This window comes from Diabrotica virgifera, chromosome 9 (assembly GCF_917563875.1).
Source record: "Diabrotica virgifera virgifera chromosome 9, PGI_DIABVI_V3a".
Classification (NCBI taxonomy): domain Eukaryota; kingdom Metazoa; phylum Arthropoda; class Insecta; order Coleoptera; family Chrysomelidae; genus Diabrotica; species Diabrotica virgifera.
In genome coordinates, this window is record NC_065451.1 from 50,180,601 (window position 1) to 50,194,941 (window position 14,341).

Genomic DNA, 14,341 nt, shown 5'->3' on the forward strand with positions numbered 1-14,341 from the left:
TATGTCTTGAAACAACTGAATATTTTCATCTGTAAGGTCAAAACAACGTGCCTTCTTTGCTACGTGATCAGAATTCTCGTTCCCTTTGATACCAACATGTAAAGGATTCCATATAATCGAAACTGAAGTATTTTATTTAGCAAGTACTGTACATTTTTCATAAATTTTTTTATATATGATAGTTTTTGTTTTGCCTGCTAATAGATTTTTAAATTGTTTCAGATCCAACAATCAACCTGCTCAAAATTAAATAATGGGAGGCTCTTTTCCAAATCTAAGGCACAATGGCCATTTTCTGGAACTGCTCTTAAAAAATAACAACGAATTTAAGGCTTACCACGATGTTACCACTACGTCGCATCCTGTTCTTCTTCATTCTTCAGAAGAGGTAAACCACAGCTTTTCAGGTCACTCCAATGGATATGGAAACGGAACATCGAAGAGGGAGTTTGACTCTTTCTACTTTTATAAGGTGAGATAATATTCTTTTCCGTCGACCGTCCATTTATGATGAATTTTAACACCCTCAAAATCATTGATTAATGACCCCTATTAATGAATAATTTTCTATTAATGAACGATTTCATTATAAGCAATAAAACATACATGGCTTGCATAAATTAATTAAACGCTCTGTGATTGGCAGTGACCTGTGGTGTAGGCAACCAAACATATACCTATTTATATTCCCACTAAAAAATTTAAAAGCAAGTAGCCGCTGTTAGTACTATCTGTCATTGTATGTCATTTTTTACTTTATTGTTTAAAATTCTGTGTATTTGAAAAAACAAAAGATGGATATTGACCAAGAGTTTAATTTAACTCAACCAGAAGTGGCAGAAACTGCAAATAAAATATCTTTAAGTTTACTGCCTGAAAATAGCAGAGTGTTGTACGAAAAAACATACGGTGAATTTATTGCATGGTGTTACTAGAGAAAAATAATACGATATTCAGAATCTGTATCGTTGACATATTTTTCAAACATTGCCGAAAAAGGACTAATAGCAAGTTTGTGGCCCAAATATTCGATGCTAAATCAACCTTAAGTTTAAAATCAAACATTGATATATCTAAATATAATAAGTTAATTATGTTTATCAAGAAAAAAAAAAAAAAAAAGAACAGGTTATGTACCGAAGAAATCAAAAACACTTGAAAAAGAAAAAGTCCAGAAATTCATATCTGTTGCTCCTAACGACGTGTTTCTAATGATAAAGGTAAACCAGTAAATTAAGTTTATATATTTATTTAATACTCGTATTTCATAACATTTCATTTTGTAGGTTGCATTGATTTTCGCAGTGGCTGGTGCGTTAAGAAAGGACGAAATATTGAAATTAGAAACAAATAACGTTCAAGACTTGGGGACAAAGTTTCTTGTCACAATAAAAGCATCAAAAACACACACAAATAGAATATTTACCATAGTAGATAACGAAGCAAATACCATTCTCAATGCGATCACAAACTATATTTCTTTAAGACCGGCACACACACCACATAAATGATTTTTCATTTTTTATAAAAATAACAAATGTTTCACAGAGCCAGTTGGCATAAATATGTTTTCCAAAGTTCCTTCTATTGCTAAATTCTTGAAATTAGAGCACCCGCATCTCTACACTGGGCATTGCTTTAGAGGTTCCTCTGCCTCAATATTGTGTGACAGTGGTGCAGACTTTTCAGCTATTAAAAGACTAGGTCGCTGGAAATCGACTGCTGTAGCAGAAGGTTATATAGATAATTCTATGCAGAATAAACTTGAGACGGCTGAAAAACTCTTGGGACAAAATACCACTAAACCTTGTCAAAGTACTTTCTTCAGTACCACCGCTTCTTCTTCTATCACAGAATTGACAGAGGTCCAAGAAGACTTAAATATATAGTAGAAGCCTCGGAGGTGTTACCAGAGAAGGTTCCCATTGTTTTCAGTCTGGTAGAAGGTAGAATGACATTTTTGGATCTTGTTTTATGTGCTATTAGATTGAAAACTTAGTTTTTTGATAGCAGTTGCCGCTAGGGCATCCCTGCCATTTCGTTCGTTGCAATTCGTGACTCCACGCCGGGGTTTGTCCTAGTTGGATCAGAGAGAGCAGCATATGTGCCTCCTGATGAGAGACTAATAAGTTTCGAAACCGGTAGAGGTGCTTGCTGCATTCTCTGATTGAACTGGAATAATGATGCAGCTGTAGTTTCGTGTTGCAATGAAATTGAAAATGGTTATTCATTTTTGATTTATGTTTACTCCCATTGGAGTACGAAGGGAACCATTCTCGTTGGAACTTTACCGCGCTGAGCAGATGGGACGTGAATTATAAATTGTAAAATTTCCTCATCTTCCTTAGTCTCAGCATCCGTTATGGCTTGCAAATTGTAGAAGCCTCGAAGGTGTTACCAGAGAAGGTTCCCATTGTTTTCAGTCTGGTAGGATGTAGAATGACATTTTTGGATGTTGTTTTATGTGCTATTAGATTGAAAACTTAGTTTTTTGATAGCAGTTGCCGCTAGGGAATCCATGGTAATTCGTGACTGCACGCCGGGGTTTGTCCTAGTTGGGTCAGAGAGAGCAGCATATGTGCCCCCTGATGAGAGACTAATAAGTTTCGAAACCGGTAGAGGTGCTTGCTGCACTCTCTGATTGAACTGGAATAATGATGCGGCTGTAGTTTCGTGTTACAACGAAATTAAAAATGGTTATTCATTTTTGACTTAAATATAAATTTGTCAAAATGCTATATAGCAGATAATCATTTATCAATACCTTCCTTTAATTTCAGTAATTGTACTATTTCGAATATTAATGTTTACAATAATAAAACTACCACTAAGGAAAATTAAACTTTAAATAAAGTTAATAAAAGCTGAAAAAATTTTTTTGCACTATTGATCATTTTTGACTGTTTACCGTGACAGATTTTACGTCAGTAGGTGACATTTACTAGCAACTCGACGGTAAGTAATTCACTTACCGTCGAGTTAAAAAATCTCTTAATTTTAATTTATTTTTTGAAAGAATAAAGAAAACTAACGAATTATTTTTTAATATCGAAACTTATGGTACAATTTATTAAATTATTTAATGAAATCCCACTTGTTTGGGTTGTGGTTTCACTTCTAACAGAAACTCCTGCAGAATCGCATACATTAGTAGTATCCAACATTTTTTCTCTTCAAATACGCGATCAAAGTTGAAAACTTGGAAATATCAATGCCATCATAAAGAAAAACGGTGGATTTAACCATTGAATATTCTGCCCAGAGGCTTCCAGGAGCTTTCAACTGCATATGTCTTTGAACGAAATATGCCAATAGAGTCTTTTCTTCGATTCTTAAATTCTTGCCTTCGCACCATTTTTTAAAACTTTGGTAGGTATTTTGATAACGGATTTTGAATTTTTCGGAAATAATTGCGGAACACCCTTCTTCTCAAGCCCGTTCAATTTCTTCAAATTCACTTTCGCTCATATTTTAATTTATAATAATCAAAATTGTCCTTGAAATTATTGACAACTAAATAAAAACTCAATTCTCCATTGTTGTTATGCACCCTAGTTACTACCTAACAACCAAAGTATCTATCTTAATAAAATGAATGAAACTAGTCAATATGACGAAAATGTTTAATTTTATAATTTATAATGGTATCAATCATGCAAAAAACGTTATAAGCATGTCGAACGTTAAGGGTAACCGATCTCAGACAATAATTGGAGTCGTCGCACCGCTCCTCCTCCAAACAATTGTCTTCGATCGGTATAAAACCCTTACCGTTCTCCATACTTAATATACTATTGTTTATCGTTAAATAAATAAAAAACTAAGATATCTTGACATTTAACTAAAAACATGAGAGTGCAATTTTCGATTTCTACTACTATTAGTATGATATAATTAATCCAAAGACCTCCAATCCCAGACCTCCAAAGTGAAAGTTATCCTCCAACACCAAATTGTTCTATATGGTCCACATAATGTTCAGAAAAAAGTCACACCATTTTGAGCGTCGGGTTTGGTGGGAGAGGGGGGAGAAATCGGTAAATTCGTGGTTTTTTGCGTTTTTCGTCAATCTTTCTAAAACTATGCTTTAGCGTAAACAATGTTCTATACAAAAATATTCTACATAAACTTTAAAACAAAAAAGGTTCTATACATAATTGTTATAAAATCAACGGCTTCAGAGTTACGGAGGGTCAAAAGAGGAGGTTTTCGATAATTTTTATATTTTTAGGCAATTGATGATGATTTTGGGTGGTGAGGTTGACGTTTCTTCAAGGGCTTATAACTGACATACCATCGGCTACTGAAATAGCAAATTTTATTTACAAAACAATCCTGTTAAATAAAATTTCTTTCAGCAGTAATAATATTATAATTTGCTCAAGAAATATAAAAAATATCGAAAACCTCCACTGTTCACCCTCCGTAACTCTAGAAGCGTTGATTTTATAACAATTATGTAGTAATACCTTTTTTATTTTAAATTTTATGTAGAATATTTTTGTATAGAAAATTGTTTACGCTAAAGCAGAGTTTTAGAAATATTGACGAAGAACTTAAAAAACTACTAATTTACCGATTTCTCCCCCATCTCCCCCCCCCCCAAACCGGACGCTCAAAATGGTGTAACTTTTTACTGAACAATATATGGATCATATAGAACAATTTGGTGTTAAAGGAAAACTTTTACTTTGGATGTTTGGGTTAGGCCTTTTTTGGACCAGTTATACTATACTGCCTTCGTAACTTTGGAACCTTTCATTTTAGAAGGATTATGCATAGGGCCTTTTTTATTTCAAATTTAATGTAGAACAGTTTTGTATAGGTTGTTCATGCTATACCACATAGTTTTAGAAATATTGACGAAAAACGCAAAAAAACGAATTTACCGATTTCTCCCCCCTCTCCACTCCAAACCAAACGTTCAAAATGGTGTGACTTTTTTCTGAACATTATGTGGACCATATAGAACAATTTGGTGTTAGAGGATAACTTTCACTTTGGATGTCTGGGTTTGGGTCTAGTCGTCTAGTTTATTTATTTTATTTAGCGTGTGGCTTAAGTACATCACAGAATATTATTTAGATTTATGCATTATACAATGCATCACAAACAGATGTCCAGTTTTTTTATATATTCGATTGACCCTTCGGTTGCCATTACAAAGTCTATAGGGTCGTCTCTGTATGCTCTGCGTGGGCAGTCCTGAACAATGTGTCTGATCGTCTGTCTTGCATCGCCGCAGTCACAAGAAGGCGAGGGAAGTTTACCCCATCTGTAGAGGGAGTCGGCGCATCTTCCACAGTTTGTTCGAATTCGATTAAGGGCTGTCCAAATCTTACGGGGACGCTCAAATTCGCCAGGTTTTTCTATGAAGTCCGGTAGGCTATGGTAATGCGGATCTGTCTTACTTTCCCAATCTTCTCTCCATCGGGTATTTAATTCAAAGTTGGATTGCTGGAGCGCTTGAGCAGATTGTAGAGGGGGTAACCTGGATCGGAGTCGGTTTCCAAGAATATCCGGGATGTCGTTGTGGACTAGAAGCTGGCGACTCTCCATTATTTTGTTGTATTCTTTAACCAATGCATGTTCACGGCGTAGGTTGGGTGGTGTTATATTACTAAGGGTGGGTAGCCACATTGTAGGGGTGGGCTTAATTGTGCCCGTTATCATACGAATAGTACGGTTCAGTTGAGTGTCGACCAGGTGGGTATGCTTGCTATTTAGCCACGCTGGTGCACAGTATTCTGCCACCGGATATATCAGGCCAAGAGCAGAGGATCTTAAAGTGGATGCTGTGGACCCCCATGTAGTGCCGCAGAGTTTCTGTATTATATTGTTGCGTGTTCTCAATTTTGCTGCTGTTTTCGTCAGGTGTTCTCTGAATGTGTGCGTTCGATCTAGAGTAACTCCAAGGTATTTCGGTATTTATTGTGTTTCAACAGCTTGTTATTAAAATACACTCGCAATTCTCTGTTTGCCAGCTTGTTGTTGAGATGAAAAGCTGATACGTCAGTTTTTGTAGTACTTGGTTGTAGTCTCCATTTCTTAAGGTATTCGCTGAGGATGGATAGGTCATTCGTGAGAGTGATTTCTGCAGTTTCTAAAGATCGGTGGCTTGTTGCAAGGGTCCAGTCGTCAGCATATCCAAACTTCCGAGATTCGGTTTCAGGCATGTCAGCAATATAGAGGCTGAAAAGTAAGGTGCCAAGGACAGAACCCTGTGGAAGGCCATTGTTTAGTTTCATCTGTCTACTCGTCTCCTTTCCCATTATAACCTGGAAGGCTCTGTTTGTCAGCATGTTGTCAATGAGGTTAATTATCTTTCTGCAGGGGATAATACGGCTAGTTATACCATACTATATGCAATTATCGCTATAATCAAGCGATAATTGGTAGACAAATGGGTGAGTGTAATTTTCGCTGTAATTTTTATTCTTGTAGGTTTCTATTGCTCAGAATCTCTATGAATGAGAACATCTGAGAAATCCCCGGTCTTCGTTGGTCATGAAACTTTCTGGACACCCTGTATAGGTATATTCGGTATTGTAATTTTGCCAACTACTTTGCATTGAAGAGTAATAAAACCATCGTCTAGCAACAGAGGTGTGTGAATATTTCACCGTAGTCTGCGACTACAAGACCGAAAGTTAATAGTATAAAGATGTCGATAATGAAATAAAGCGGAAGTTTTGCCAGTCATTATAGCGGAATTATTCAGCATAGGAAATTCAAATACGGCTGGCAGTCGCATAGGGGGGAAATAGAGAAATTAATTTCCCAGTATGCTTTTCTGATCACGTTTAACTGAGGCTGTGATACGACGCGACACCGAACGTTGTAAACAGTTTGTGAATACATAAACCATACGCGAGCGATGTTTGATAGAATATAACTTCCTCTCTTCCTCTCATTCTCTCTCATTTGCTTATTATGTACGATCGAGAGGAATGCCCTTTAAATTGCCCCAAAGCTAGTAATTTAGAGAATCGATAATATGCATTCTATTCCAGATAAGATAAACATTCAAACTAATTAACAATAACTGATAAAACAACAATATACGTAAGGTGAACCTGCTAATTACATTTTACAGTTTCATGAATCAAATTTATCATCAATATAATCAAAATCAGCCTCACAAGGAACACAGAACGTACGAGGATTCATGTCTAATTTTTTTTTTAAGGCCAATATGTTTTTCTCTCATATTTGCACAATTATCATACCCTTGGGCTCGTATATCATTTAAACCAATATTTTTTTATTTAGAAAATAACCGCATTAACTACGAAGGTCATTAGCGGGGTAACAAGAATACAATTAATAAGTTTCCAAAAGTATGAAATTGTGTACAATTAAACTTTATTTGCTACGTTACATAATATATTTATTAAGGAATTGGAAAATAGGTTTACAGTCGGTTTGCAGGTTAAGAATGTTTTTCATATTGTTTGAATAACCAGATATAGAGTGTTTGTGAGTGGCAAATTCATCACATTCTGTTAGCACATGTTTTATTGACACTAGTATATTACACCCTCTGCATTTTGGTGCTTCGGTATTGGTAATGAGTAGGGAGCGGATTTTATGCTAAATGCATATTGCATGCATATTTCGCATATTTGAGAACTTTACTAAATTTTGCATATTTTTAAAGAAACATGCATATTTTGTGCCTAATTAAAAACATTTAAGTCCAAAAAAAAATTTTTAATTCGACACTACCTGAAGTTCATTCAGAACTACCTGAAAAGAAATGGCTCATTCACTGCCTTTTCATTTTTTCTTAGAAAATACCCGATCTTTACACCAAGTACTTATAGTGCTTATAGTAAAGCGTTATAAAATTATTGTAGGATTTTAAAATGATGAAGGATGGTTTACCGGGGAATCCGAATTTTATTTACTTTTATTATATTTAGTACAATTTGTATCCCAAATTAGTAGGTACCTATAATTCTGGTGATTCTTTTAAATCCGATATTGTTAAGAGAATTTACACCTTTAACTATAGTTTTACAATTTTCTAACGGAAATTTAAATATTCATGCTTTAGATCAGATCCCGTCTTTAAACGGCTTTAAAACTTTGGAGGACATATGCGAAATTTTTAATGGAAATTTTAAAATTGATTTTGGTGCAGAATTTTCGGCTTTAACAAGTTATTTTAAATACGCCCCAATTAATTCTATTGATGTTGAAAGGAGTTTTTCAAGTTATAAAAATATTTCATCTGATCAAAAAAAATGTTTCCTCATAAAAAATTTGGAAAAACACATTGTAGTGAATTATAATCGAAGATATATATAGTGATATTGTTGTTTAATTTTAAATAGGTAACTATGGGTATCAGTTTTTGTCAAAAATGTGAATAAATTGTATATATAAAAAAATAATCATTTTATTTGAAAGGTAATAAATAAGATTGCCGCCCCCCCCCCCTATAAAAGAACCCCCTAGAATAGAATAGAACAGAAAATTTGTGGTTTCTCGAAATGCGCATTTTTTGAGTTTTTGTGCATATCTTGGGCATATTTCGTAATTTTTTACTGCATATATATGCGCATATTTCATCAAAATTGATCGCATATAAATCCGCTCCCTAGTAATGAGATACTCATGAGTCAGTTTACAGTGTCCTAACCGAAAACGAGATAAGATGACTTGGTTCGATCTGTTGATTGTATGTGGATTCCATGGACCAGTATCTTCTTTAACGTCTCTTAACTTACTTGTAAATGTTTTTCATTTTTCATTCCATAAATTGAGGGTCATCGATTTTAGTAGTTGTTTTATATCTGCGGCTGGAATTGATTGTTCTGCCAATGATGGTAATTGCGCAGCTGTGTAAGTCCAACGATCAGCGTTTTGATTTCCCTCGATTCCAGAATGAGAGGAAACCCATAGAAAAACTATTTTGGAGTCTGTTTGATGCATACTGTGCAATATTTCTTTGATTAATATGGCTACAGGATTTTTCGTGAATGTTTGTTGTATGAGCCTCAGTGAATTGAGTGAGTCAGACATTATTAAAGAGTGTTTGGTTTGTGCATTGGAAATGTGCTTTAACGCTTGTAATATGGCATAAAGTTCTCCATTTAAGATACTGTAGGAACTGGAAAGTTTAAATAAATATTTGGTTTCATTGTTTATGAATACTGCTGCTCCTACGTCTTGGAAAGACTTAGACGAATCAGTGAATAAGTGGGTGTAATTTTTATAATTTGGGACTATTTGTTTATAATTTTTATATATAAGACGTGGATTGATATCATATTTATTATATTGCGTCAATTGGGTGTTTACATGCGGGGTTTTGATAATCCATGGAGGAATGCTGTGTTCATTCATTAACCACGTTCTGGGGAAATTTTGGAAATTTAACGTTGATATATACCTACCGGTGAATTCTAACATAAAATGGAGGTGGAGAGGTGCTATGTTCAAAAATTTGATTTGAAACGAAAGTTACAGAAAGTGTTTTTGTGAGCAGGAATTGATGGTGGTGATGCTATTCTTGAGGCATATGATAAACTAAGAATTTGTCGTCTGAAAGATAGAGCTGGTTCGCCCAGTTCGCAGTATAGGCTTTCTATAGCCGTTGTCCTGTAAGCCCCTAGAATTATTCTTAATACGGTGTTGTGTATAGTATCTAAGCATTTTAATATTGAAGGGCGAGAAGATGTGTATGCAATACATCCATAATCAATTTTCGATCGAATAAGGTTTCTGTATATTTTTAACAGCATTAGACCATCAGATCCTCAAGACTTGTTTGCTAAGCATTTTAATAAATTTAGGCCCTTTTGGCATGAAAGATTTAGTGTTTTAATATGATTTTTCCACGACAGACGTTCGTCGAATATCATACCTAGAAAATTTATGTGTGGAGAATAGCTTGGTCTGGTTGTATAAGGATATTGATGGTCGTTGCTGTTCTCTTATGTTTCTTTTTGAGAATAATATGCAGTTTGTTTTGTTTGGGGAAAAATTGTACCCGGACATTATAGACCAAAGTTCGAAGGATGTTATGCATTGCTGAAGACTTTGGGCCATGGTGCTAAGACATCTTCCCTTGATAAACACGATCATGTCGTCTGCGTAAAGTCTGGCTACAACTGGTTTCTTTGTCTTTTAAGACATCATTCATAGCAATTAAAAATAAAGTAAGGCTGAGTATTGATCCTTGTGAGGGGCCGTTTAATTGTTTCTTGGTTGATGATATTGTTCCAAAAATTCGGACTTGGAATTCTCTTTGAGATAAAAAATTGCGTATGAAATTTATTATATTGCCTTTCAATCCTCAGTGATGTAGTTTATTTACATAGGATGATTTTATGGCATGTATAATAAAGGCTTTATTAATGTCAAAATAAATTGCTAGACATTTATCTTTATTAGCAAATTCTTCGTGAATATGACTTTCTACGTCAATAATGTTATCAAGTGTGCTTCTAGATGGTCGAAATCCGGATTGTTCGGGAATCAATAATTTGTGGGTTTCCAAAAGCCATATTAGTCTCTTATTGATTATTTTTTCTAGCAATTTACTCATAGAGCAGGTTAGGGAGATTGGCCTGTAAGATTCGGGCAAGAGTGAAGGTTTGTTAGATTTAAGTATAGGGATGATTGTTGCTTTCTTCCAGATTAAGGGGAAGTCACTATTGTTCCACATGTGGTTAAAGATATTAAGCAGGGCTTGATTCTGGGAGATTTTTTAGAAAAATAGGAGGGATGTCATCGGGGCCAGAAAGACTGTCTTTTAGTGATTAGAGAGATTCCTCCATTTCTTCTTTTGTAAGTGGCTTGTTTAAGGAATCAAGCTTTTCCAGCTCTTTGAATTTCGTGGGGAGAGCAATGTTATCATTGGTTATATTTATGTTTATGGAAACCTTACGATAATAGTCCGCAAATACTTCGCCTATTTCTTTTGTTTGGTTTATTTTTTTGCAGTCATAATCTAATGCTTTAATGACATGGTAAGTTTTGTTTCCATAAATACCTTGTATCTTCCTCCATGCCGATGATATTGTAGTGTTTCTGTTTATGCTTCCGAAGAACTTCTGCCATGACTCCCTTTTACTTTTGTTGGTAATATATCTTGCTTTTGCCCTATGCTTTTTGTATTCAATTATACTTGTTGCGGATTTTTCCCTCCTACATATATTTAGAGCAGATTTGCCGTTTTGTATTGCTTTGGCACATTCGTCATTCCACCAAGGCAGAGGTTTAAATTTTTTGATATGCTTTGTTTTCCCTATTGAAAATTCAGCGCCTTTTATTATTATTTCGTTAAGTTGAGTTACTGCTGTATTTGCGTCCTTCAAATCATTAATTTTTTATAAGTATGTTATTTTCAATGATTTTTGAGAAAGAGCTCCAGTCGGTTTTCTTTATTTTCCATTTCTGATGGATACTATCTCCGTTTGATATTTTATCTTTTGTACTTGAATTCGTTAATTTTATGGGAAAGTGGTCACTGCCTATTAAGTCATCCATAACTGTCCAATGTAGGTAAGGACTAATAGTTGGGCTACATAATGAAAGATCGATGCTAGAAGAATTGCCAGTAGCTATATTGAATCTAGTATTGCTGCCATTATTTAGGAGACGTATGTTCATGGTGTTGAATATGTTTGATAGAATTCGTCGAAAGGAGGTAGAAGTATTGGGTGGCGTTTGTTTTTCTGGAGTAGCTGGAGACATATCTTCAGCTGTTCGTTTTGTTGCAAATAAAATTGTTGAATTAGACATTTTATCCGAGGTTGGGATATTTTTAGATTGAGCAGTGCGATCTGGATCTGTTACTAGATTGGATGTGATTAAAGCAGTATTGGCGACTTTTGCACAATTTTCTACAACTGAGGAACTTTCGGGTAGAATATTATTTATTGTGTGAGAATTTAAGTCATTAGGAAATGTTTCTTCAGGTTGAGATATTGCCGAGATTTGAAAATTATGTATGGGTTGTGGTGATTGTTGGGAATTTGAGTTAATATTACCAGAAGGGCACTGGGATGCAATATGACCAGGTAGTTTGCAGGTGAAGTAGCGTTGACTGTCTAGGGCTAAAAAGATTCCGTACGATAGATTCATATGTGTTATTTCTAAGAATTCGGATATGATAATATCTGGAGAAGAAGCGATATACACCTGTCTTCTGAAGCTGAGTATGTGTTGGTATTCCGGATTTGACGCACCTATTCTAAGAAAGTTTATTGGAAAAACTAATTTTAATCCAATATTTTCTAGTAAGGTTACAAGAGATTCATGTGGGATAGTTGGGTCTACATTCGATAATACTAGTCTGTCCGCTGGTGAAATCAGACGCCTTGCTTTGATAATTTCATTATTTACAAGAATTTGACCATGATTAGTTAAAAACTCATCAACCAGTGATTTGTTGGTTAGAATAAACACATCTTCTGTTGTGTGAAATTCTGCTGCAGAAAAGGATGTTTTTTGGTTTTACCAGAGGTCCCAATTGAAGAAGATAATCTTGAAGTTTTGCTCCCTGAATGGAGCCGAAGATAATTGCCTGGTCCTTGTAAGGATACGTGTAGCTATTTTGTGAGACAGTGCTTGCATAAGATGCGTTGGAGGTACTCATATTATTTAAATTGGAGCTATCAGTATTATCTGGGTGAGTTTTGGTGGATGAAAATTGATTTGTAAATGTTGGTTGTGACATTATATTGAAAATATTTAAATTTGCGAAGTTATTTTGTTAAATATAATTATTGTCCAAAACATTTTTCTCAGGCCGACCCTGCCTTTTTTTTAAATTCACTAATCGCTAGTCAAGTTTTTGCTAGCTAATTAACTTTCAACCGTATGGATCTGAATTTTAACCTTAATCAGCATAACAAAACTTGTCTGGATGCAGTTAATATTGAAAATTTACTCACAGTTGCTGTTCTTGGTAATTCATTTCACTACACTAGTAAAACTTAGCTATTAAAAGGCTTTAATTTAGCGGTAATTTGCTTATATCGACCGTTAATTATAAACGTGTGTTTACAAACAGGTCTCACAAACGAATCTTTAAACCAATATTCATTAATGTACTTCTCTCTGAAAAAACCTTAAGAAGAGTTGAAACTAGTTAGAGCGCTTTTGGCGCTCTCTGAACTAACTAAAATAAGACCGCTCTTGTTTCGACTCACAGCGAAATAATTATTAGTTTTATTAGTTCTACTCCTAATCTGAGTATTTAGTCGAGGCATTGAAGGATTAAAGTGCCGATTTTTTTGCAGTCAGACGGATTTTAATGCGGATTGGTCGTTGGATTCGTGAGAATATCAGGAAATTTTGTGAACTAATGTAATGAATAAGAAATCTCAAATTGCATTTGTGCATAAGAAAAATGCATTTCAAAAGTGCATTTTGAAATAGGCAATTATTATAAATTTGCAACTCGGTAAATTTTCTTACTCGGGGGGTTTTTGGGGTCGCTGAAAACGAATATGAGGTCGGCAAGAGTGTGCAAACTACCTGGTGCCTGCAGCGGGTGTAATAAACGTCTTCCTCTAGAGTATTATGGTAATTTGTTAAATAATTGGCCCAAACTTGTAACTCGGGGGTTTTTGGGGTCGCTGAAAATGAATATGAGGTCGGAGAGGGTGTGAAAAGTACCTGGTGCCTGCAGCGGGTGGAATAAATGTGTTCCTCTGGACTATTATGGTAATTTATCATATAATTATTTTAAACTCGTTACTCGGGAGTTTTTGGGGTGGTCTATTTTCTTCGATGTAAATATAGTGATCGAAAAAGGTGGTATTTTTATTATAAATTTTTAATACTATAATATGTTTATGGTTAAAAAAGTTCATTATACAAAATTTATCGTAATTTATCTTTAAAATTCATTTTCTTCATTATTATCATCTTCTTCATTATTATTGCCTTCCTCTCTCGAGTCCAATGTAATATTTGTGCAATTAGAGCCTGCACAATTTTTGCAGGCTAAATTACAAATTAACCCATGCTTCCTGCACCCGCATGAGTTGCCGCAGTCTGACTTACAACTACAGAATATTAAATTTAAAATGTTTAAAGGACCAGGTGGCTGAGTCATTCTAACTGGAATTAATACATTATTTTGTAATTCCCATCCCCAATCGGTTGGGTTCATGTTACTGTCCTCTCCATGCAGCCAAATTTGTGTTTGTAAATATTCCCTTTTTAAATGCTGGGTAAATGCAGTAACAGATGAAAGAATTTTTCCAATGACAATATTTTTATTTTTGGCAATAGCCATTAAGTGCATTCTGTATCGGTAAGTTTCAGCTAATTGGATATTACTCAGTTTAAACTGCTCATGAATATTCGGTTTCCT

At 34.8% G+C, this 14,341-nt stretch overlaps 1 protein-coding gene across 4 annotated transcripts in view; it reads left to right on the forward strand.

Moving 5' to 3' along the window:
* Positions 1 to 220: 220 nt before the first annotated feature.
* LOC114333048 (cardioacceleratory peptide receptor-like) overlaps positions 221 to 14,341 on the forward strand; it is a 285,379-nt gene continuing 271,258 nt past the window's right edge. For all 4 annotated transcript variants that reach the window (XM_028282873.2, XM_028282875.2, XM_028282874.2 and 1 more), the window contains exon 1: positions 221 to 472. In XM_028282873.2, the coding sequence (XP_028138674.2) occupies positions 254 to 472 (219 nt within the window). In that variant the 5' untranslated portion in view covers positions 221 to 253. The remainder of the gene's footprint in view (positions 473 to 14,341) is intronic.